Genomic DNA, 24,299 nt, shown 5'->3' with positions numbered 1-24,299 from the left:
TTTCTTTATTTCCAAACAAATTTAATTCTGTTCCAGCCCCAAAGAAGGGAATGGACCTAAACTTTAAACATAAAAAATGCTCAAAAACCAAGCCATTAAAAATTAAGCCCCTCCCTTAGCAATAAATACTGAACTGATATATACATATGAGGCTCAGGAAGGAGGCAAGAACAGAAACCTTGGGGTTTCTGTCCCACGGCAGGTTCCCAACACTTCTACCAATTCCGTGCTCTTTGCCTAAGACAAAGAGAGCAGGGAAGGAGGCCGGAGAGATACACCAGGGGAGTGCGTAGCCCTGGAGAAGGTTCAAACATGATGACAGGAGACAGACCAGACGCAGCGTGCCTTACAGGACAGAGGAGGGCAAAGTTTTCGTTTGAAACATGTCCCCCACCCTGGCGGGGTCTCAGATGGTCCGGCTGTGCACGCCTGGAGCGGGCTCCTCGGTCAGCATCCTCTTTAGCATGCCAGTCAGGGAAGCTCACTCACACTGCGGCCGCGATGCCACTGTGGCAGCAGCCTGGCTGCTGGAGCCCTGAGGCTTGCCGTTCACCACCAGCAGGAGGGGGGTCTCCACACGGACGCTGGAAAAGGAATAGTCCTGGAAAAGACAGGCAGACACAGGCTCACTACAGATCCTACAACAGACAAACTCCAACACTGGGAGACACCACCTGCATCTTTCTCCTCTGCCACAGTGTAAGCACCCTTACCTCCAACTCACGTTAGACAAAAGTGGCCCCAGAGGGGATGGTATTTTATCAAGGTCTTCAGTCTACAGGAGGAAAATCTGGGGCAGGCAGGGCACCAGCTGTGTCACTACAAGAATCAGCCAGCTCTCTGGCTGAACAAAGGCACATGCCTGGCGTTGCTTAAGAAAAGGATGTTACCAGCTATCAAACCATCTGCCTTCTCCCAGTGCTTCTTGATAATTAACTGGATATACCAAGCAGCCAGTCAAAGCCAGTGTACGTTCTGAGAAACTCTTAGTACAAGTGCTTCTAAAGCCCTAAACTAATTGGCCATGAATTAAAGTTACTTTTCCCTTTTATATCAAGAGGAAAGAAACAGAATATATAAGCAAAATAGTGACATTTTCCTACCAACAGAAAAGATATCTACTCACTTCACCAGTTCAGATGCATTTTTTTTAAAGAGTTATTTATTTTACTTGAAAGTCACAGTTACACAGAGAGAGGAGAGGCAGAGAGAGAGGGAGAGAGAGAAAGAGAGAGAGAGGTATCCCATCCGCTGGTCCACTCCCCGGATGGCCGCAACAGCCAGAGCTGCGCCAATCCGAATCCAGGAGCCAAGAGTTTCCTCCAGGTCTCCTATGCCGGTGCAAGTACTTGGGCCATCTTCTACTGCTTTCCCAGGCCATAGCAGAGAGCTGGATCGGAAGTGGAGCAGCTGGGTCTCAAACTGGTGCCCATATGGGATGCCAGCACCGAAGGCAGTGGCTTTACCCGCTATGCCACAGGGCCGGCCCCTCAGATATATTTTAAGTTCTAAAATATGTTGTTAAAAATGGACTTCACCAGGGCTACTGTTGTGGCACAGCAGAAAAAGCCACCATCCATGATGCCAGCATCCCCATATGGGTACTGGTTCATGTCCTGGCTGCTGCACTTCTGATCCAGCTCCCAGCTAATGCCCTGGGGAAAGCAGCGGAGAATGGTTCAAGTACTTGGGTCCCTGCTACACATGTGGGAGACCCAGATGAAGCTCCTGGCTTCAGCCCGGCTCAGCCCTGGTTGTCACAGCCATCTGAGGAGCAAACCAGCAGACGGAATCTGTGTGTGTGTGTGTGTGCGTGTGTGTCCTCTCTCTGTAACTCTTTCAAATAAATAAATAAATCTTTTTTAAAAAGATAAAAACCTTCATCCAAAAAATATTATTCCATAGGAGTGTAAAGTAGACTCCTTAAGTCAAAGTAAAGTGTTTTCATGAATCAACAATTAAAAAAAAATTTAATACGAATTCAACCTTTAAAAAAAGTGCTCATAAATCAGTTTTTTAAAATCCTAATAGGGAGGCCAGCCCTGCGGCACAATGATTAATTAAGACACTGCTTGTGAGGCTGCCATCCCACACTGTAGGGCTGGTTCAAGTGCTGACTGCTCCATTTCAGATCCAGCTCTCTGCCAACGTACCTAGGAAAGCAGTGGGAGATGGCCCAAGTACTTGGGCCCCTGGTACCCATATGGGAGACCTGACTGGAGTTCCAGGCTCCTAGCTTGTTGCAGCCATTTGGGAGTTAACCAGTAGATGGAAGATCTCTCTGTCTCTCCCTCTTTCTGTTGCTTCGCCTTTCAAATAATAAATAAATCTTTAAAAGAAAATCCTAAAAGGAGTATGGGCAAGTAACCCAAAATGGCATTGTATAGAAAAAATACAGTCAATAAACATACAACAAAATGCTCAACTTCACCAACAATCAAAAACTAAATTAAAACTGTATTGAGGGGGCCGGCACTGTGGCCTACCAGGTTAAGCCTCTGCCTATGATACCAGCATCCTACATTCAAGACCCAGCTGCTCCACTTCTGATCCAACTCCATGCTAGGACACTTGGAAAAGAAGTGGAAGACAGCCCAAGACCGTGGGTCCCTGCACCCATGTAGGAGACCCTGAAGAAGCTCCAGGCTCCTGAGTCATTACAGCCATTTGGGAAGTGAACGAGTGGATGGAAGATCTTTCTCTCACTCTGTGTCTCCTCCTCTCTGTAACTCTGCCTTTCTAATAAATAAAAAATAAATCTTTAAAATACACACACGTATTGAAGTCATTTTTTCATGTAAAATCTTCAAATAATTTTTCAAAAGCTTCTAATCAGAGTTGAGAGGAAAGCTACAGGGAAGCAGTCACACCCACTGTTAATAGTAACAGCGAAGGGGCACAACCCTCCTGAGGATGCTCCGGCAAGGTGTATCAGAAGTCTGAGATTCCATTCCCTCTGCACCTATGATCCACATCAGAAACCCATTTAAGGAAATAGTCATGGACACAGGAGAGGAGATGGAAATGTTCTCTATGACTGTTGTTAAAGGGGGATATTGGCAATGATCTTGTGTCATCAAACTTTTTCTGTGAAGGGTCAGATAGTAAATATTTTCAGCTTTGCCTTCGTCCCAGAACAATTCACCTCTGGCACTGTGGCACTAAAGCAGCTACCCATGACAGTAAACAAATGAGTTTTTTTAATTTTTTCCAATAAAGTTTTACTTATGGACACTAAAAGTTTGAATTATCTGTAATTTTCATGTATCACAAATTATTATACTTCTTTTAATTTTTTTCATTTAAAAATACAGAAGATGCTTTTAGCTCACAGCTAAGTGAAAACAAGCAGTGAGCCAAATTTGGTCAATGGACCATAATTTGCCAGGTCCGGATCTAAATGGATTAAAAAGTACTATAATACCTATTCTCATAGGTTTTTGTAAGGATTCAATGAGGCGATTCAAACTCTTGGCACAGTGTCTCGCACTCAGGTAAGTATTCAATAAATGTTAACTACCATTACCATCCTTGTCACCATCACTATGTGTCAATTTGGAATAACATGGTAGAATATGGGAAATGTGCACAAACATTTGCAGATAATATCCTACTTAGGATTTAAAATATACATGTGAATATGTGTGCATACTATCTACTAAAAGGAAAAAAAGGAGGTGTATATAGCAAACTGTTAACTGTAGTGTCATCTGTTGGTACGTCAGTCAATTTAAACATTTTTTGCTTGCTAAGTTTCCCTTTTATCCAAAAATGATAAATATACATATTGCATACACACATATGCATTATTTTTATACTTATTTTTTAAGAAGACATAAGCTTAGTTCTACTTTCAGAGGCTATGAGTTAGAAAGGAATCCTAGCCATCGCGCTCACCTTTCCCTTGTGCCGAATTTGATGAAGACGAAGGTTGGGCTCAGGAATGGCTACAGAGTCCCCAATGAGCACTCCCCAGCTCTGGACCATATTGTAAACCATCACTGCATAGCAAGGTCCATCGGAATCGACCAGGCCAAAGGTACTGCCAGGTTAAGATGGGTTATCAAAGAGAGAGAGAGAAAAGAGAGAGAGAAGAAGGGAGGGAGAAGAGGGAGGGAGAAGAAAAAAAGTATGAGAGCAAGAAACAGCACAAATCAGTGATTTTTAAAATACTAGCAAAATTAACACATGCTCTCCCAGTTATTTATTTAGAAAATCTGAGACAGCGGCCATCATTCACCACGTGCTTCTATCTTGGATGTATCTGTGCATAAAACTCCTCAATCTGTCACTTTTCCAGGAACACAGGATACACTCAAAAAAAACTAATGATGAGCTATTCAAAATGTTGTAGCTGAAACATTGTTCCTGTTCTACCAATTTGACTATCACACTCTTAACTAAATCTTCTAACCTTTGCAATCAATTTAGTTTACATCTACAAACTTTCTCTGAATATTCTGCATTGAGAGTAGCAGTTAAGATACCAGTCCAGCTATAAATGACCTGTAGTTCAGCAGGAGTCAAACAATAAAAACCATCACTTACATACTTTGTGATGGGTGCTAAAAGGGCTTTTCCCTTATGCTAAACTCAGTGAAGCCATAGGTTGGGCTGTGGGAGTACAGAGGGGGAATATTGAAATCAAAATTGGGGAGCCAGCGCCGTGGCTCACTTGGTTAATCCTCCACCTTGCGGTGCCGGCATCCCATATGGGCGCCGGGTTCTAGTCCCAGTTGCTCCTCTTGCAGTCCAGCTCTCTGTTGTGGCCCGGGAGGGCAGTGGAGATGGCCCAAGTGCTTGGGCTCCTGCACCCACATGGGAGACCAGGAGGAAGCACCTGGCTCCTGGCTTCGGATCAGCACAGCACCAGCCATAGCAGCCATTTGGGGGGTGAACCAATGGAAGGAAGACCTTTCTCTGTCTCTCCCTCTCACTATCTAACTCTCTCTGTCAAATAAATTTTAAAAAATTTTAAAAAATCAAAATTGGAAAATAAAAAATGGTTCCTTGAGGAGGCAATCCTAAAAACTGACTAGGTTAGGCCGGCGCCGCGGCTCACTAGGCTAATCCTCCGCCTTGCGGCGCCGGCACACCGGGTTCTAGTCCCGGTCGGGGCGCCGGATTCTGTCCCGGTTGCCCCTCTTCCAGGCCAGCCCTCTGCTGTGGCCAGGGAGTGCAGTGGAGGATGGCCCAGGTGCTTGGGCCCTGCACCCCATGGGAGACCAGGAAAAGCACCTGGCTCCTGGCTCCTGCCATCGGATCAGCGCGGTGCGCCGGCCGCGGCGGCCATTGGAGGGTGAACCAGCGGCAAAGGAAGACCTTTCTCTCTGTCTCTCTCTCTCACTGTCCACTCTGCCTGTCAAAAAAAAAAAAAAAAAAAAAAAAAACTGACTAGGTTAAAACAAGAAAGCTAACACATATATGTGTGTATATATATATATGTATATGTATATATGTATATGTGTGTGTGTGTGTGTGTGTGTGTGTGTGTGTTATAGCCAGCCTCTGAGGGGACAGGAGCAGTGATTGATCTGAAATGAACAAGAGGAACTTCTGGGGTGATGATAATGCTGTGTATCTTGCTAGGGGTTTGGGTTACACAGGTGTACGCATTCATCAAAACTTAGTAAATGTACACTTACATTTGTAAATTGCACTGTATATAACAGTTACATAAAAATAAGTTATAAACAAATATTGAACTCAGTTAATGATTGCATGCTGAATATTTGAATGAAAATAAAAATATAATTTACTCCAAAACACACCAAAAATAAGACTAATCAATGGATGAATAGCAAGACAAACAGGCATGTGGTAGGTACAACAAATGTTAATGGCAGATTATAGGTGGTGAGCACACAGATGTCCACAGCAAAATTCACTCAACTTTGCTATATGTTTGAGCATTTTTATAATAAAACATCAGCAGGAAGAAATCAGCTATATTAAGCTGGAAGATTGTCTGGCAGAGTAACTGTGTAAGAAACACAGGCATGAAAATAGCTGTTCTAAAACCTACAAATAGTTCCACGGTTACAGCAACAGGCACAGCAGGAAACAGAAAGAGTGGCAGGGAGCAAATCATAAACTCCTTAAACTAAGATAAGGATTTCAAACTTCACTACAAACGCTATAGCACCAATATAGTATTTTATATAAGTGGTGGCAATGGTCAGATTGTAGCTGATGGAGCCAGCACTGTGGCACAGTAGGATAATCCTCTGCCTGTTGCACCAGCATCCCTTATGGACACTGGTTCTAGTCCGGGCTGCTCCACTTCTGATCCAGCTCTCTGCTAATGTGCCTGGGAAAGCAGTAGAAGATGGCCCAAATGCTCGGGCCCCTGCACCCTTGTGGGAGACCTGGAAGAAGCTACAGGCTCCTGGCTTCAGATTGGCACAGCTCTGGCCACTGCAGCCATTTGGGGAGTGAACCAGCAGATGAAAAACCTTTCTCTCTGTCTCTCCCTCTCACTCTCTGTAGCTCTACCTCTCCAGTAAATAAATAAAGTCTTAAAAAAAAAATTTACATCTGAGAAAATATTTCTCTGGCAGCATTGTAGAACACTGAAGAAAAAATATTGGAGATATGTTTTAAAAAGTGACAAATTAAGGTAGTAGAATCTGAGAAATAGGAACAAAAAGGCAAATCCACAGGACCTAGTGACTACCTCAACACAGGAGAATGGAGTTTAGGATTATTTCCCAAAGTCTTAACTGACTGAGTAGAGAGAGAGTACCACTCACTGATAAGGAATCCAGGAAGGAGAAGTAAGTTTAAAAAGAAAGATCAGGTAAGTAATAGACTGAACAGACTGAACTGGAGATTTCTGATCAGAGCATGGAGGCAGTTGGATATAAGGATCCAAAACTTGGATCTGGTGATGTGGCACAGCAGGTTAAATCACTACATTTCATGGCCAGCATCCCATATTGGAGCACTGGTTCAAGTCCTGGCTGCTCCACTTCTTTTCCAGGTCCTTCCTAATGCACCTGGGAAACTGGCAGAATATGGCCCAAGTCCTCGGACTCTGCCACCTGCCTGGAACTCTGATGGAGTTTCAGGCCCCTGGCTTCAGCCTGCCCCACTCCTGGCCATTGAGGTCATTTAGAGAGTAAACCAGAGGATTGGAAATTTCCCCCTCTCTCTTTCCTTCCCTCTCTCTGTAACTCTGCCATTCAAAAAAAAAATAAAATAAATCTTTTTTTTAAAGGGCTGTGGAGGGGCAGGTATTTGGCACAGGGGTTATGTCACCACTTGGGATGCTAGCAATCCCTACTGGAGTGCTTGGTATAACATCCAGCTCCTGCACTTACAATCCAGCTTCCTGCAAATGCACATCCAGGAAGGCAACCGATGATGGCACAGTTTGTGGGACCTTGCCATCAATGAGGGAGATCCACGTGAAGTTCTGGGCTCCCTGCTTCAGCCTGCCCCAGTCTATTGCAGGCATTTGGGGAGTAAACTAGCAGATGAAAGACATCTGCCTCTCAAATAAAATGAAAATGAATTTTTAAAAAATTTAATGGAGGATGCTTCTAAATAGTCTATAGTAAAGTTAAATTAAGATATAAATTTTGGGGGCACACTCTTGGTGCCAACAGTTAAGATGTCACCGGGGATGCCTGCCTTCTGTACTAAAGTCTATGTTCAAGTCTCAGCTCCACTCTTGATCCCAGCTTCCCGCTAGTGTGCACCCTTGGAGTAGTAGTGATGACTCACGTACACCCCCACGGGGGCTGGGGTTGCGTTCCTGGCTCCCAGCTTTGGCTAGCCCAGCTCAAGCGGTTGCAGGCATGTGGGGAGTGACCCAGCAGATGGAAGATTTCCCTCTCTCTACATATCCCTCTCTCCCTCTCCCTTTCAAATAAATAAAATAAGCTTTTTTTAAATAGGTAAGTTTCTTTGAGTACAAAAATATTTCTAATTTTATGCTTCTTATAATGTACATTTTCTATGAACTTTCTGAAAACTCCTCATTTGTACTACCCCAGAATAAAGAGGAAAGGAACAGAGTCCTAGGAAACCAGCATGTGGAGTCGGGCAGAAGAGGAACTAAGGAGTGGTCTGACAGTCATTTGCTCCCAAGGTCCCCTAAAACCTGCATCATCTTTGCCCCTTTTTATTCCTCCTCCCTCTAGGATCTGCTTTAGTCAACTAAACTTCTCTCATTTCTCGCTCTTCAACTCATCAAATACCCAGACCTCTCTGTGTGAAAGTAGAGGCAAAGGATGAGGATTGCACTTCAGTCTGGATGGAGAGAAGGGGTGTGAAAGGTCAGAGTGCTGAGGAGCCCTGCAGCGGACGCCACCCACCCGAGTGCCTAGAGACGCTGGGAGCCTAGGTAACAAGAGCTTCACGGGGGAGGAAACCAGTCAACCAGGAATGAGGAAGTGACAGAGGGACCAGAGTGATGGTACTCACTAAACCCTAATTTTTCAAGAATAAAAGTGTTTTGGGGCTGGTGTTGTAGCATAGTGGGTAAGGATGCTGCCGGAGACACCAGCATCCCACATGGACACCGGTTTGAGTCCCAGCTACTTCACTTCCAATCCTGCTCCCTTCTAATGTGCTTGGGAAAGCGGTGGAGGATGGAGGCCGGCGCTTTGGTGTGGCGGGTGAGGCTGCCGCCTGCAGTGCCAGCATCCCACAGGGAGGCTGGTTTGAGACCTGGCTACTCCACTTCTGATCCATCTCTCTGCTGTGGCCTGGGGAAGCAGGAGAAGATGGCCTAACTCCTTGGGCCCTGCGCCTGCGTGGGAGACCTGGAAGAAGCTCCTGGCTTCGGATCGGCACAACTCCAGCTGATGAAGCCAACTGGGGAGTGAACCAGCGGATAGAAGCCTTCCCTCCCTCCCTCTCTCTCTTTCTCTCTCTCTCTCTCCCTCCCTCTGCCTCACCTTCTCTGTGTAACTCTGACTTTCAAATAAATAAATAAATCTTAAAAAAAAAAAAAAAAGCAGTGGAGGATGGTCCAAGTGTTTGGGCCCCTGCAACTACATGGGATACCAGAATGAGGCTCCTGCCTCCTGGCTTTAACCTGGCCCAGACCTGACCATTGCAGCCATTTGTGAGTGAACCAGCAGACAGAAGCTCTCTTTCTTTCTCTCTCTCCTCCTCTCTGTGTAATTCTACATTTCAAATAAATAAAATAAATCTCTTTAAAAATTTTTTAAATGTTCTATATGAATATTTTTAATATGTATTTATTTATTTGAAAGAGTTACAGAGAGAGCTTCATTCCAGGTCTCCCACAAGGGTGGCAGGGGCCCAAGGACTTTGGGCATCTTCTGCTGCTTTCCCTAGGCCATTAGCAGGGAACTGGATCAGAAGTGGAACAGCTGGGATACAAACCAGTGCCCAAACATGATGCCTGTGTCGCAGGTGGTAGCTTTACCCACTACACCAAAATGTTGGCCCCTGTGTGAATACCCTTAATTTATCCTCTGCTGGACTGTAAGCACCCTTCACCTTTTTATCCTCACTTCCTTTAACACATACACTAAACACTCAATAAATATTTGTTGCATCATACCTGAGACAATCTCCCCAACCAGACTTGAATTCTAACTCAAAACTCACCTTCCAGAATTGCTTTAGCCAACCTAAATCCAAACAGGACTGAGAATTTCCCTTCCTTCAATATCTATAATCATGAAAACACAAGGGCAGATTTTCAAGGTTTCTGTCTTATAAAAAAATATCTATCACAGTTGGGCGCTGTGGTGTAGTGGGTAAAAGCTGTCACCTGCAGTACCAGCATCCCATATGGGTACCAGTTTGAGTCCCAGCTGCTCCACTTCTGATCCAGTTCCCTGCTAATGTGCCTGGAAAAGCAGCAGAATATGGCCCAAATGCTTGGGCCCCTGCAGTCACATGGGAGACCTGAAAGAAGCTGCTGTCTCCTAATTTCGGATCGGTGCAGCTCTGGCCATTTGGGGAATAAACCAGCAGATGGAAGACCTCTCTCTCTCTCTCTCACTCTCTCTCTCTGCTCCTGCCTCTGCCTCTTTGTAACTCTGCCTTTCAAATAAATAAATAAATCTTAAAAAAAAAAATCAAATTTCAGCTATTAGATGTAGGAACCCACAAAGCACTAAACTCAGAAGAAAAAATGAGCAGTGAAAATCTACAAAGACCTCTGACCAAGAGATCTCTTAGACAACCTTGTTATTAAGACAGTCACAGAAGTCAACCAGAATCACTGATCTATGACCACCAACAAAAAGTCTTCAACTGGCAGAGAAAGGCCAGCAGAGTGACAGCAATTATTCAGAAGAGTGAAAAAGAGGCACGGTGGAGAAACTCACAAGGGGACTTTCTCCTCTGTGGTAAGGCTGAACACCACCTTCCCCAGGACCACGGCCCCATTGTTCACACCAGGCTGCAGCGCACTCAGGGGCTTCAGCTCCAGGGTCACCTTCTGCCCAGAGGCTGACTGATAGCGCCCATTGCCACAAGGGCCTAGATGGGCAGGGCGCAAACTTCCCAGCATGCCCTGCAGCTTTTTGTTCTTCACTTTTCCCTGCAAAAGAAGGGAAAACACATTAACAGGCTGGAAACTAGTCACTCTGCTTGAGAGTCTGGGCCTTCCCCGCCCTCCGCCAGCTCCATCACCACCTAAACCTACTCTATTCTTATTTTCATTGACCACTGGCAGCATTAAGAGTTGGATTCTACCCTTTATACATCTTTATGGCCAGTGCCATATGACACGCTGTACGACACACCTACAACACTGGTATCCTGTGTGAACACTGGTTTGAGTCCTGGCTGTTCCTCTTCCTATCTAGCTCCCTACTAATGCACCTGCAAAGGCAGAAGATGGTCTGAGTGCTTGGGCCTCTGCCACCCAGGTGGGAGACTCAGAGGGAGCTCCAGGCTCCTAGCTTTCACTGGCCAACCTCTAGCCATTGAGGCCATCTGGGGAGTGAACCAGCTGATGGAAAATCTGTGTTTCTCTTTCTGTAGTTTACAGAGCTTCTGTCTTTCAAACAAATAAATAAATCTTTACATATATGTACACACACACACACACACACACCCCTCTACCTTGCTCTCCAGGAGACTGGTTAGTCTATCCAGGAATTCCACAAGCTGCTGTTCTCGCTGCCGTGGTTCTGGCCAGGCAGGGTCCAGTGCTGCAGCCTGAGAGAAGCCCTCCAGGGCCTCCCCATAACTCTCTTCATATTTATGTAGCTGGACAAGAAGCAACCAAAAACCTTCCAATCGTAAGCATATCCAAACAAGCTATGCAACAGGAGTAACGGCACAGTGAACTAGGGATCTAGAAAAATGAGCTTGTTCTTCCCAGCTATTTTCCTGTGCTACTATGAACAGCCTGGGAAGCCGGTGACACCTTACATCCTTTTTTCTTGCCAACGTGATGACAACAAAGATGGAATCATTTCAAAGAAGCTAATTTCCAGATACTAAACTAGTTAGGTCTCATACTTTGGGTCACTTTAATTTTGTGTTTACACTGGACATTTCCAAAGTCTTGTAACCTGTTCTTCCCATTCTCACCCCCCCCCCCCCCCCACATTCTCCGATTTCCTCAGCCCCTTCTCTGTTCTCTCCAGTGACTCCGCAGATACTAAAGTCAAACTAACTTGGCTCTCCCTAGAAATAACTTGGTTTCCCTTTCGGTTGGTGCTCAACAGTGTCCCTATGGATGCTCAGTTACCTTCACTGGCTAAGACAGAGAAGTCTTTCTTATCTGGCCTTCAGATGATCACAAGCCCACAGGCCTTACCGTCGCTCTGTTCAGATGAAGGTCAGGATTGCTTGACGCTTTCCTGTCCACCTTCTCCTGTAAAGGGATAAAGGATCATCAGTGGACCCTGTCTCAATCTTAAAGATGGCTTTATCCAACATGTCCCAGGCCTCCTCTCCCTGAAAAAAAATTGTTTTTACGAGTTATTTATTCATTTGAAGGCAGAGTGACAGAGAGAGAAAGAGAGAGAGAGACAGCCAACCAGAGAGAGAGAGAGAGAGATCTTCCATCCACTGGCCCACTCCTCAGGCACCCAAAACAGCTGGGGCTGGGCCATGCCAAATCCTGGAACCAGGAACTCCATTCAGGTCTCTGACGTGAGTGGTAGGAACCCACATGCTTAAACCATCATCTGTTATCTTCCAGGCACATTAGCAGGGAGTTGGATCAGAAATGGAGCAGCTCAGACTCTGACACATGATGAAGATATCACATGAGTAGCGGCTCAACCCACTACACCATAATGCCTGCTCCTCATAAAGAAATTTAAGTTTCTTCTTTGTCAAAATATGACCTATACCCACACTGTTATAGGGTAACTATTTGCCCAATGTGTGTATTAGTACCTATCTGAGACCTCAGGGATAGAAAGGTTTTTGTATGTGTGAAATGTTAAAATATCATAATTTATCCACAGAATATTATATAGCAAGGAAAAGAACAAAAACATGAAAGCATTATGATAAAAAAATTGAACAGTGACATGCTGGTATAAATGAGAAAAGTACAGGACTATGATGTCAATTTAATGCATCTTCTCTCGTCAAGGAGTCTGGCTCCAAGCAAATACAGAAATATATATATATTTTAAGATTATTTATCTATTTGAAAGGGAGAGTTACAGAAAGAGAGAGAGACAAAGAGATCTTCCATCCACTGGTTCATTCTCCAAATGGCTGTAATGACTAGGGCAGGGCCAGGTCAAAGCCAGATATGCCAAAGTACAGGGGCCCAAGAAATTGGGCCATCCTTTGCTGCTTTCCCAGGCACACCAGCAGGGAGCTGGATGGGAAGTGGAACAGCTAGGTCTGGAATTGACATCTATAGGGATGCCGGCATGGCAGGCAGCAGCTTTATGCATAATACCACTATACTGGCCCAATAGTCCTATTTCTAAAGGCAAGCCCCATTAAAGAACACATGGAGAGGCCGGCGCCGCAGCTCACTAGGCTAATCCTCCACCTTGCGGCACCAGCACACCTGGTTCTAGTCCCGGTCGGGGTGCCAGATTCTGTCCCAGTTGCCCCTCTTCCAGGCCAGCTCTCTGCTGTGGCCAGGGAGTGCAGTGGAGGATGGCCCAAGTCCTTGGGCCCTGCACCCCATGGGAGACCAGGAGAAGTACCTGGCTCCTGCCATCGGATCAGCGCGGTGCGCCGGCCACAGCGCACCGGCCGCGGCGGCCATTGGAGGGTGAACCACCGGCAAAGGAAGACCTTTCTCTCTGTCTCTCTCTGTCTACTCTGTCAAAAACAAACAAACAAACAAAAAAAAAAAAAAACAAGTTAAAAATACACATCCCTCCTACTTTCAATCCCTGTCTTTGTCTTTCTTTAAAAAAAAAAAAAAAAAAAAAAAAAAAAAAGAACACATGGAGAGTCAAACTCGATTCTCTAATCAACACAGATGGCCAGAAACTGCAGAACAGCACAAATGGGCTGTGAAGAAACTGCTGCCTACGTTCATGATGTTCATTTTTTAAATTCTACTCATTTTCTGGCACATTGCAAAGCACAAATAACATGAATTAAATTGTTTAAATGGTTGGCTCGGATATGCTTAAAATGCTGTTGAGGGCAGGCATTTGGCCTCACAGTTACTATGCCAGTTGGAATGCTGGCATCCCGTATCAGAGCGCCTAAGTTTGAGTCCTCGCTCTGCTCCCAGTTCCAGCTTCCTGCTAATGTGCAGCCTGGGAGGCATCAGATAATGGCTCAAGTAGCTCAAGTACATGCCACACACATGGGGGACCTGGATTGTGTTCCCAGTTCCCAGTTCCAGTCTGAACCAGCCACAGCCTTTTTGCTCGGTCTCTGTAAGTCTGTCTGTCTCTCGCTCTTCTCAAATAAATAAATAATTTTTAATGCAGTTAGAGTGAAGAAATTAAGAGTTAAAAGCAACTATTCAGGGGCTGATGCTGTGGCATAGTAGGTTAAGCATCCACCTGCAGCGCTGGCATCCCATATGGGCACTGGTTCGAGTCCCAGCAGCTCCAGTTCCCTGATGATGGCCTGGGAAAGCAATAGAAGATGGCCCAAGTGCTTGGGTCCCTGTGACCAAGTGCGAGACCTAGAAGAAGCTCCTGGCTCCTGGCTCCTGGCTTTGGACAGGCCCAACTCCAGCTGTTGCAGCCATTTAGGGAGTGAACCAGTGGATAGAAGACCTCACTCTGTCTCTCTCTCTCTCTCTAATTCTGCCTCTCAAATAAATAAATAAATAAATCTTTAAAAATAAAGCAGCTATTCAGAAGTCAAATACAGAACTTTGAAGAAATACATCAGATTATTCTTTAAAATGTAAACATTTACCAGGTTAAAAAATCATAGCAAAACATAATCCCTCTGCCTAAACATTCCCTGATTAGAAAAAGAACAGTCCAAGGATCGCAAACATGAGTATCTAGGAGTCGTACTCTTCATTCTGCCACATAGAGCAAAATAAGCAATGATAAGTTAAAAAGCAATTCTCTTTGTCAAGGGAAACAAGAATGTGAAAGAAGAAAGATGAATGTGCTCAGAAGACCAAGGTGGGCCTTCTAACAAGGAGTAAGCAGCACAAGCCTGAAGGAACCACCCATGCAAGTGCGTATGAACAGAAAAATGACCTGGAGGACTAAGCAAAGCTGAGCTCCAGCGAATTCATTTCTTGAAAATGACACCAGACAGGTTATACCCTGTTTTCTCTTTTAACCTGGGGAAAATTCAGAGTCATACTATTCACCGGTTCATTTGAGGATGTCACTATCATTAAGTTTCCATTTTTCTTTAAAATGAATGTATATAAATATTAATAAGGACGATTTTAATAGGTTTCGTTTCCCCATTAGAAAACATAAACATGCTGAAGCAGGCTGTGTGCTCTGGTTACACATGCCTGTAAGAAATCTAGACGGCTCAGGACGCTGACACTAGGGTACCACACTGCAGGAGTCCCTCACACTCAAGTTACAAGATGAGAGAAGACACCTCTGCAGACACAGCTTCGCAAAGCCACACCCCCTGGATGCCAGCAAACACAACCCAGGCTACTCAATAAAGAACCAAAGGAAGACTGAACAATGCTCTTGCTTCTGCGGTGTCTCTATTCATTGGGCCTGGATGACCCGAGTACTTACTGCTTGGGCATAGGCACTGAGGGCTTGCTGGGAGATCTTGGGGTTCTGGCCAGTATTGAAGTAAAGAGAAAGGTACGCATTTCCTAGAATATCTGAAAGAGAAAACAGTGGTGAATCAGGTCAATACCCAAATCCATGATACAACTTACTTTGTTCATTCTTGAAAGTCTCTTAAAAAAAAACCACATCTCACCCAAACCAGAGACGACATTAAATTTAATAAACCCAAAATTCTACTGGAAAAAAACAGACAAATATAGATTCCAAAGAGAAACTTAGACTGTATAAAAACACTACCTTACTTATGTGGAGACCTGAGTTTCCTCTCTTGGATCAAAGATCCAAATGTTTTAAGAACAGCAGTTCATACAGAATACCTTTTGGGCTTCTTTGAAACACAAAAATGCCCTGCCTTCACCCTCAGAGTCAGTCTCAACAGATGGGCCCTAGATGACCCTGCTGTGTAGCCACGCTTGAGAACCACTACTCTAGACACCTGCTGGACAGCCTTTGAGAGCACTCACACCAGGAGCGGCCATCCAGGACGTCCATCTGCACAGCCAACTTGGCCTGCCGGACACTGTCCATGACATGGCGAGAGTGTTCATCTCCACTGTCAGTCCGCAGCTGGCGCAGCACCATTGACAGGTTTTGCAGGGAGACTTTGTTCTTGCACTGCAAATGGAGAAGACACATCCTCAACCTCACTGATCCTGTCTCCCCGTTCCAGATCTGTTCTGACCTCAATCTTCTCCTGAACCTTTGACCTTCATTCTTGGGGTCACAGGCAACTTGCACTCACGCCCACGAGACTCAGCTCGGGTGCTAACCTTTCTCTACTCCTCATGTAGTCCTGATCTGGACCCCCTCAAGCTCTTCTCTTCTCCGTTCCCTGTACCCATTTTCCTCAACCAGGATTGCTCCCCACCCTTTCTCCTTTCTCTGTGATCCTAGTTCAAAGCCAGTCCTAATCTGGTATTTCTGTCCTTGGGAAATGCACATTCTTCCCATCTGAGCTTCCTGAGGCAGCAGTGGGCGGCTCACGTGGGTGAGGGCTCCTGAGAAGCAGGTGTGGGCAGCTGCGATGTCCCCCTTCTTCCAGTACACCTCGCCCAGCTGGTTCCAGGCTTCCACCAGCTCAGGCTCCAGCTTCACGGCCTTTGAGAGGAGCTCCTCCGCCTTCGGGCTGTAGTCAGGAGTCACATTCAGTGCCTTCCCGGTGAGCATCAGAGCCTGTGCCTTGCCCTGAGCAGAACCTAGGAAGAAGGGAAAAAAGAAAAGTGAAAGCAGAAAAGAACAGCGGGCGAAAAAGAAAAGCATTCCGAAAGAGCAGGGCACTTTCAAGGAATGATTAGCTGCATGCCAGCTCTAGGAATGAGAAGAGTTAAAGAAAATCCTTATCAAGAAACTATTTATAAAGCCTGCAATAAGCAGAATGTTAGATAACTGGGTAACAATGATACCACTATTTCTACCCTAGAGGGGCTGACAATCTGGTAATGACAAAACACATACATGGAACACTAAAAAAAAAAAAACATGAAAGTAGGCATGACATATACCCAACAAATGGGCTTCAAAGAGTCAAGAAAAGACAAGACCCTCCAGGTTATGAAATATAAGCAAAGACAGAGAAGCAAAAATACACGAGCATGCTCATGGCAGAATAGTGCAACCTGGACAAAACAAATTCCTGTATAAGTAGTCAGAGATGAGGTTAGAAAAAAAAGAGTGAAAGGGGCCAGCGCTGTGGTACAACAGGTTAAAGCCCCAACCTGCAGTGCCAGCATCCCATATGGGCACCGGTTCAAGTCCCAGATGCCCCACTTCCGATCCACTCCTTGCTAATGCATCTAGGAAAGCAGCAGAGGATGACCCAAGTCCTTGGGCCCCTGCACCCACGTAGGAGACCCAGAAGAAGCTCCTGGCTCCTGACTTCAGATCGGCCCTGACTCCTGCTTTTGGATCAGCTCAGCTCCAGCCATTGCAGCCATTTGGGGAGTGAACCAGCAGATAGAAGACCTCTCCCCCTCTCTGTCTATACCTCTCTCTATGTAACTCTTTCAAATAAGAAAAATAAATCTTTAAAAAAAAAGAAAGAAACAAAAAGAGTGAGAAAATGAAGATTTGAAAACCAGGGTTAGGGAGTTAGTTTAAAGCTACTTGAATAGAGAGGCAGACAGGTGCATAAGATTACATGCATGAAGTAATGATTTAGAAAGATAACTATAGCCACCGTCGTGATAAGTTGATATGGAAATAAGAGAAATTAGAGACAGAAGGAAAGATCAGTTAAGACTGTTCCAATACTTCAAGCAACAACTATGCTATTTTATTTCATGTCATTTACTGTAATCTAGGAAAGTAGCTTAGGGAATGAAAGGTTACCAACGGCATAGGGGGAGAAATATTCTCTTCTGCCAACCCACAACAAACACAAACAGGACACCAAAGAGACTGCAGAGAAAGAGCAAAACTCTGTCGCATTTCAGTGAAGGGCAGAGGGTTGCACTCCTCAGGACTCCCACCTACTACTTGCTCCATCTGCTGCAGGGTCTTCTCCATCTCTTCCCGCACATCCTGCTGCTTCTGCCCAGCATTCTCAACACTGTGTGTCTCAAAATAGCAGTCTCGAAACGAATAGAGCTGATCCACCAGTTCCTAGGAAATGTAAGGATGGTACCATTAAGAGGAGAGAGCAGCAGACAAGCAAACTAGAAGTCAGCCAACTCTTGGCCAGGAAACGCTGACTATTGGAGGGCACTTGGAACGACAGTTAAGACACCACATATGGGAGTGCCTGGATTTGGGTCCCAGCTCCACTCCCTGTTAATGTGCACCCTCGGAAGCAGCAGGTGATTCCTCAAGTACTTGAATCCCTGACGCCAACATGGTAACCCAGATTGAGTTCCAAACTCCTTAGGTCCCTGACACCATGTAGAAACCCAGACTGAATTCCAAGCTCCGTGCTGCAGCCTGGCCCAGTCTTGGCTATTGCAAGCATTTGGGGAGTGAACCAGAGGATGGACGATCTCAGTTGGTCTACCTCTGTCTCTCTGCCTTTTAAACAAATAAGAACAAGTAACTAAAAATGTTAAAAACATACTGATTCTTTTATGTCACCTAGGAATAGCACAATAGATAGGTAGACAAGTGTATCAAAATGTCACAGATCATAAGGAAAAGCAGCCAGTGTCCCATGCCCACTCTCATGATCTGTAGTTGTCCCATGCCAGTCTCTGCACTGAACTGACAAAATGACAGTTCTCTTCCAACCCTAGTAAGGCTTCCAATAGGACTGAGTGCTTCACACACCAGACAGGAGGGAAATGCTTTGCAACTTGAATTAAGCTGAAAGTTAACAAGACCACTCTATCTGGCTCTGGTCCTTGGAGAATAAAACTTTAAAATTACCTTTAAAACACACTTCCTAACAAAAAACAATTTTATCCTTAATTTTCCCTATGTCAGTATCTGAAAATACCTCATTTTTGTAAATATGATAAACATGTAAGAAAGTTGTTTTCCACCACAAACAGGCCAATTTTAATTTGGTGACCCTGGTGTTTTTGCAGAATTTTGTTTCTTAAAATGCCTGTTGTGTCTTCTTTAATTCTTTTATCGTCATGTTCTGGCTCTCTTGAAAATTTTTTAAGAAAATGTTCTCTTTCCTTTGTTAAACACCTTTGAGTCTACCTTTGATACCAGGCCATGCTTTTCCTGAAACTGAACAGCAACAGAAACACGTAATACAATCCCATCAAGTCTTCTCAGTTACCTCCACAGCACATCCAAAATTCATCCTCCTGTCTCCACCTCGCTATGACTATTCTGGACATTATTATCTGCCTGGACTATCGCAATGATTTAACTGGTGAGCTTGACTCTACTTTCTCATTCTCCTCACTGTAGCTGCAATGATCTGATACAAGTATATATCATACCACAAACCCTGATAATTTCCCATTGCAGATAGAATAAAATCCAACTCTTTCCCATGACCTACAAAACTGCATGATCTGATCAAAAATTTCACTTCTTTCTTAAAATTTTTCTTATTTAAAATGCAGAGAGACAGAAAGAGACAGAGACAAGCAGAGATCTTCTATCTGCTGGTTCACTTCCCAAATGTCCACAACAGCCAGGGCAAGTCTAAGCCAAAGCCTGGATGCAAGAACTCAGTCCAGGTCTCCCACATGCACGGCAGAGACTCAGGTACTTGAGCCATCACCTGCTGCCTCCCAGGATGACAGGAGCAGGAAACTGGAATCAGAAGGGGAGCTGGACTTGAACCCAAGCACTTTGATATGGGATGTGGGCATCCCAAGTGGAACTGTAACTGCTACACTGCCCCCCCAGACTTCACTCCGTACCATTCTCCGTGCTGCGATACCCAAACCACACATGCTATCATTCAGGTCCTTAAGCCCATCAAGCTTAACCAATCCCTACGCGAGGTCTTTACACATACTTTTCTCTACGCGTGGATGTTCTTCCCCCAGATCTTTGCTTGACTGTTCCTCATCACTGCTTAGATTTTAGCACAAATACCAACTTCTCAGAGAGGCTTTCCATAACTACCCAAACGGAAGCAACCTGTTCCTCCTCTCCCCAACTATTAAATCGCACTCTATTTTTCTTCCTAGTACCTATCATTTGGAATTATTTGCCCTACTTATTAACTGTCCTCCAGGCAAATGCAAGTTCCCATGATGGAAGGGGCTTTATCTATTTTGTTTACAACTATACCTGAGTCCTAGAACAGCGCTTAGGACAAGACAGGCTATCATTAAATTTATTGACTGAATGAATGAATGAATCAGTCCCATCTCTAACAAATACAGCTCTGCTATACTTAGTCAAAATCTTACCAAGAATGACGAGAATGGACTAGAACTCTGCAGTGGTGCTTTTCAAATTTTATTGTTTGCAGTATTTCCAGGACCCAGCTTGTACAGGTTCTGATTTTAACAGTCTAGCAGAATTCAAAATCTGACAGCTTTAACAAGCATTCAGATGACTGTAAAGAAAATGGTCTGTAAAACACATTTTGAGGGGCAGGCATTTGGCACAACAGTTAGGCTGCCACTTGGAACACCTGCATCTCATACTATAGTGCCTGGTTCAAGTCTTGGTTACTCTGCTTCCAATCCAGCTTCCTGATGATACACACCCCTGGGAGGCATCAGATGATGGACCAAGTACTTGGGTCCCTGCCACCACACAGAAGATCAGGAAGCCTGGATAGAGTTCTGAGCTCCTGGCTTTGGCCTGGCCCAATACTGACCGCTGTAGGCATTTGGGTTGTGAACCAGCAGATGGAAGATCTCTCTGTATCTCTTTCAAATAAAATGAAAATAAATCATTTGAAAACGCTTTGAGAAATATCCTTTTATAGATTCTGTCTACCCTAAAAATCTACAACAATGAAATTAAAACTTTCCACCAGGGCCAGCACTGTGGCGTAGTGGGTAAAACCACCACCTGTGGTGCTGGCATCCCATATGGGCACCACCTCCGATCCAGCTCTGCTATGGCCTGGGAAAGCAGTGGGGAAATGGCCCAAGTCCTTGGGCCCCTGCACCCTCATGGGAGACCAAGAAGCTCCTGACTTCTGGCTTCCGATCGGTCCAGTTCCAACAGCTGCACCCATTTGAGGAGTGAACCAGTGGATGGAAGACCTCTCTCTCTCTGCCTCTCTGTAACCCTACCTTTCAAATAAATAAATCTTTAAAACAACAACAAAAGCCGGCGCCGCAGCTCACTAGGCTAATCCTCCGCCTTTCGGCACCGGCACACCGGGTTCTAGTCCCGGTCGGGGCGCCAGATTCTGTCCCAGTTGCCCCTCTTCCAGGCCAGCTCTCTGCTGTGGCCAGGGAGTGCAGTGGAGGATGGCCCAAGTCCTTGGGCCCTGCACCCCATGGGAGACCAGGAGAAGCACCTGGCTCCTGCCAGCGGATCAGCGCGGTGCGCCGGCCTGGTGAACCAATGGCAAAGGAAGACTTTTCTCTCTGTCTCTCTCACTGTCCACTCTGCCTGTCAAAAAAAAAAAAAAAAAAACAACAATAACTTTGCACCATTCCCATGAATAGCCCTAACACTATCCAATCCTTTTCCTCTTCTTTACTTCACTCCCTTATTCCATTTCTGTGCCTACCCATGCATTCCAAGATACGTCAAGTATTCTCTCCCAAGCTGCTAAAGGAATCTACCACAAAGGGATTCAGCTAAAGATGGTTCTTAGCAAAAATTACTATCTATAATCAGCATGGCTGCAAATTAGAAATGTTAGAGGGGAGCTTATTGTTTGCTTTTAGTTATTAAAGCAAACACGCAAGAAATTAGTATTGTTGTTTGGTTTGTTGGACTGAATGTTTTTCTCTCGTGACAAGATCCATACATGAAAGTTGTTAAAAGTTAAATAGGTATGTGTGAAAGTTAGAAAGCATGCCATGTCCCTTATTTTATTATAGCCAAGGCTGAGAGTCTATAGGAAATAAAATGAAGTTGTTCGCAGTCAGTTGGAAGGTAAAGTCGAAATTCTAAAAATGTTACTTTTTCAAAATTATTCAAGAGACAGGGAGGTCCCCTCGCTAGTTCTCGCCCCAGATGTGGAAGCGAGATCTCCCACGTGGGTGGCAGGTAACATCGTACTTGAGCAGTCCCAGTGCGGTCCAGGGTTTGAACCGGCAGGAAGCGGAAGTCAGGAGCCAGAGCCAGGCATCAAACCCAGGTCCTCCAACAAGGGAGGCAGGCGCCTTAACCGCGGGACTAAACGCAGCTCCAAGTACTTCAACCTGCTTATGAAATGAGGTCTCACCAAGGCTCAACTTCTGCGTTAGACGCCTTTAGGCAAGGGACATTACTTCTGATGCTTAGGCACGTTCATGTTTAAACTCGGGCTGTTTTAGAACACAGAGTTTGAGGTTTAGGGAAAATTATGAGTTACTAAAAGAAAGGTAGGCAGCAACTAGTTAACACCTACCTACCTAGTATGAAAGACCCAGCCTAATCAAAGCTACAGCCTCGGTTCAAATACTTTGGCTTTACTGAATCCCTTAGGTCAGGCTCTATGCACATTCAGGCTTATTTTATTATTCAGTGCAGCCTTTTCTTACGTTAAAATTCTATGACAAGTAATGTATCTTTAAACGCAGAAAAAAAAAAATTAAAGCACAGTCGCCCGTGATCTACATGGAATCCGGACCCCTCTGCCTCGGACCCCAAAGTTCAAGAGTCAACACCGCCAGGCGGGGAGGGAAGTCAGCAGCATACACGCAGTGCAGGCTGTGCTGTGACTCTTGGTCATTCCAAAGCAGAAAGAAATTAGGAAGCGGCCTCTGCGGAGATCAAAAGAACACGTAGTAACAGCTCCTCCAGGTCCGCCGTGCACGTGCGTAGGCTGTCTCGTAGGAGGAATGGAGGGAAGGCGCTTCCTCCCTAAGGCCGGGCAGGGCAGAGTCGGAGAGCTGAAATGCAACGCAGCGGTCCCTCCCCGGGGCGGCGGCCCTGCTCCGGCCGCGCCGCGAGTTGTTATAGTAACCGCACAGACGCGGGCGGCGGCGGGCCAGCGAGGAGGAACGCGCAGGCACGGCACCGGCCGGGCTCCCAGCCTCTCCCCGACTCCCAGAGCACATGCAGTCTCACCCACGGCCCCACCTGCAATTTCTGCAAGATGTGCTTCACTTCTTCCTCCTCCTCAGCCATCATTTCCCAGGAACTCTCCGCTTCTCCGCCCCCAACTTTATAACCACAGAGTCGCGTTCCCACGCCCATCGCGGAGCCACAGCGACCTCTGGCGCTCCGGAGGCTTAACTGCATCGAAGGGCTCGCTCCAAACCTACCTAGCCCAGAGTCGTACAGCCCAAGGGAGGTGCTCTACCATCAAGTTCATGAATTTCTTTCCCAAATCCTGGAAACAAAATGCCCTCAGCGTAACTGCATGTATTGTCTTGCTTCATATCATCCTATTATACTAGATTATATATTCTCCCAAAAAAAGAAAACAGGTTAACACAGTGGATGTCGTGTTGTTTGAAATTTTTGTGATTGCTGTTAAATATAAGAGTGGGAATAAGAGAGGGAAGAGATGTGCAATTCGGGACATGCGCAAGCTGACTTACCTCAAACGGTAGAGTTAGAAACATACCAGGGGATTCCAATTCAATCCCATCAAGGTGGCATGTACCAATGCCATCTCACTAGTCCAGGTGATCAATTTCTGTTCACAATTGATCATAATGATAGGACTAAGAACCAAATGGATCACATAAACAAGAATAGTGTCTGCAAATACTAGCTGATAGAATAAAAAAGGGAGAGAATGATCGAACATGGGAAATGAGATACACAGCAGACCCATAGAATGGCAGATGTCCTAAACAGCACTCTGGCCTCAGAATCAGCCCTTAAGGCATGCGGATCTGGCTGAAAAGCCCATGAGAGTATTTCAGGCATGGAAAGCCAAGACACTCTGGGGGAAAAAAAAAAACCTAAATGAAAGATCTCCGCGAGTGAGATCACAGTGGAAAGAATGGGTCATCAAAGAAGGAGGTACCTTTCTCTGAAGGGAGGAGAGAACTTCCACTTTGACCATGGCCTTGTCTAAATATCAGAGTCAGTGAACCCAGGGGGCTTCCATAGCCTTGGCAACTCATGACTAGAGCCTAGGGTGATTACTGATGCCATAAACAAGAGTGTCAATTTGTTAAGTCAACAACAGGAGTCACTGTGCACTTACTCCTCATGTAGGATCTTTGTCCTTAGTGTGCTGTACATTGTGATTTAAAGCTATAACTAGTACTCAAACAGTATTTTTCACTCTATGTTTCTGTGTGGGAGCAAACTGTTGAAATCTTTACTTAATGTATGCTAAACTGATCTTCTGTATATAAACAGAATCGAAAATGAATCTTGATGTGAATGGAAGGGGAGAGGGAGTGGGAAAGGGGAGGGTTGCGGGTGGGAGGGACGTTATGGGGGGGAGGCCATTGTGATCCATAAGCTGTACTTTGGAAATTTATATTCATTAAATGAAAGTTTTAAAAAAAAAAAGGAATATGGCACGTGGTAAATTGAATCTTTCCCAAATTTTGCAGTGATATTCTGTGAGTAATTTTAGCATTTTGAACACATTATCCAGATGAATTTCCTACACTTAGCATAGAATTATCAAAACCATTGTAG

General features: G+C 45.2%; 1 protein-coding gene across 1 annotated transcript; it reads right to left on the bottom strand.

Moving 5' to 3' along the window:
• On the bottom strand, positions 1 to 22,926 carry TTC5 (tetratricopeptide repeat domain 5). The gene is made up of 10 exons (XM_002718030.6): positions 22,773 to 22,926; positions 17,642 to 17,774; positions 16,158 to 16,369; positions 15,638 to 15,788; positions 15,114 to 15,205; positions 11,762 to 11,818; positions 11,059 to 11,205; positions 10,317 to 10,531; positions 3,898 to 4,042; positions 1 to 601 (listed from the first exon to the last, which is right to left on the bottom strand). Exons 1-10 carry the CDS (start codon positions 22,887 to 22,889, stop codon positions 482 to 484), a joined length of 1,389 nt encoding a protein of 462 aa, XP_002718076.2. The 5' UTR covers positions 22,890 to 22,926; the 3' UTR covers positions 1 to 481.
• Between the last annotated feature and the right edge of the window lie 1,373 nt (positions 22,927 to 24,299).

The sequence above is a fragment of the Oryctolagus cuniculus genome, chromosome 12 (assembly GCF_051225735.1).
Source record: "Oryctolagus cuniculus isolate XC-2025 breed Fujian yellow rabbit chromosome 12, ASM5122573v1, whole genome shotgun sequence".
In the NCBI taxonomy this organism is placed as follows: Eukaryota; Metazoa; Chordata; class Mammalia; order Lagomorpha; family Leporidae; genus Oryctolagus; species Oryctolagus cuniculus.
Note: the sequence above shows the minus strand (reverse complement) of the source record. Positions and strands in the feature narration are given on the sequence as shown.

Bases quoted from the DNA above. Each gene is read 5' to 3' on its own strand.
- TTC5 (XM_002718030.6), bottom strand. From the start codon at position 22,889: ATGGGCGTGGGAACGCGACTCTGTGGTTATAAAGTTGGGGGCGGAGAA. The intron at 15,789-16,157 runs GTGAGCCGCCCA...CTCCATTTGCAG, and splicing joins TCTCAGGAGCCCTCACCCAC to TGCAAGAACAAAGTCTCCCT. The intron at 11,819-15,113 runs GTAAGTACTCGG...ATCCCTTTACAG, and splicing joins TCAGTGCCTATGCCCAAGCA to GAGAAGGTGGACAGGAAAGC.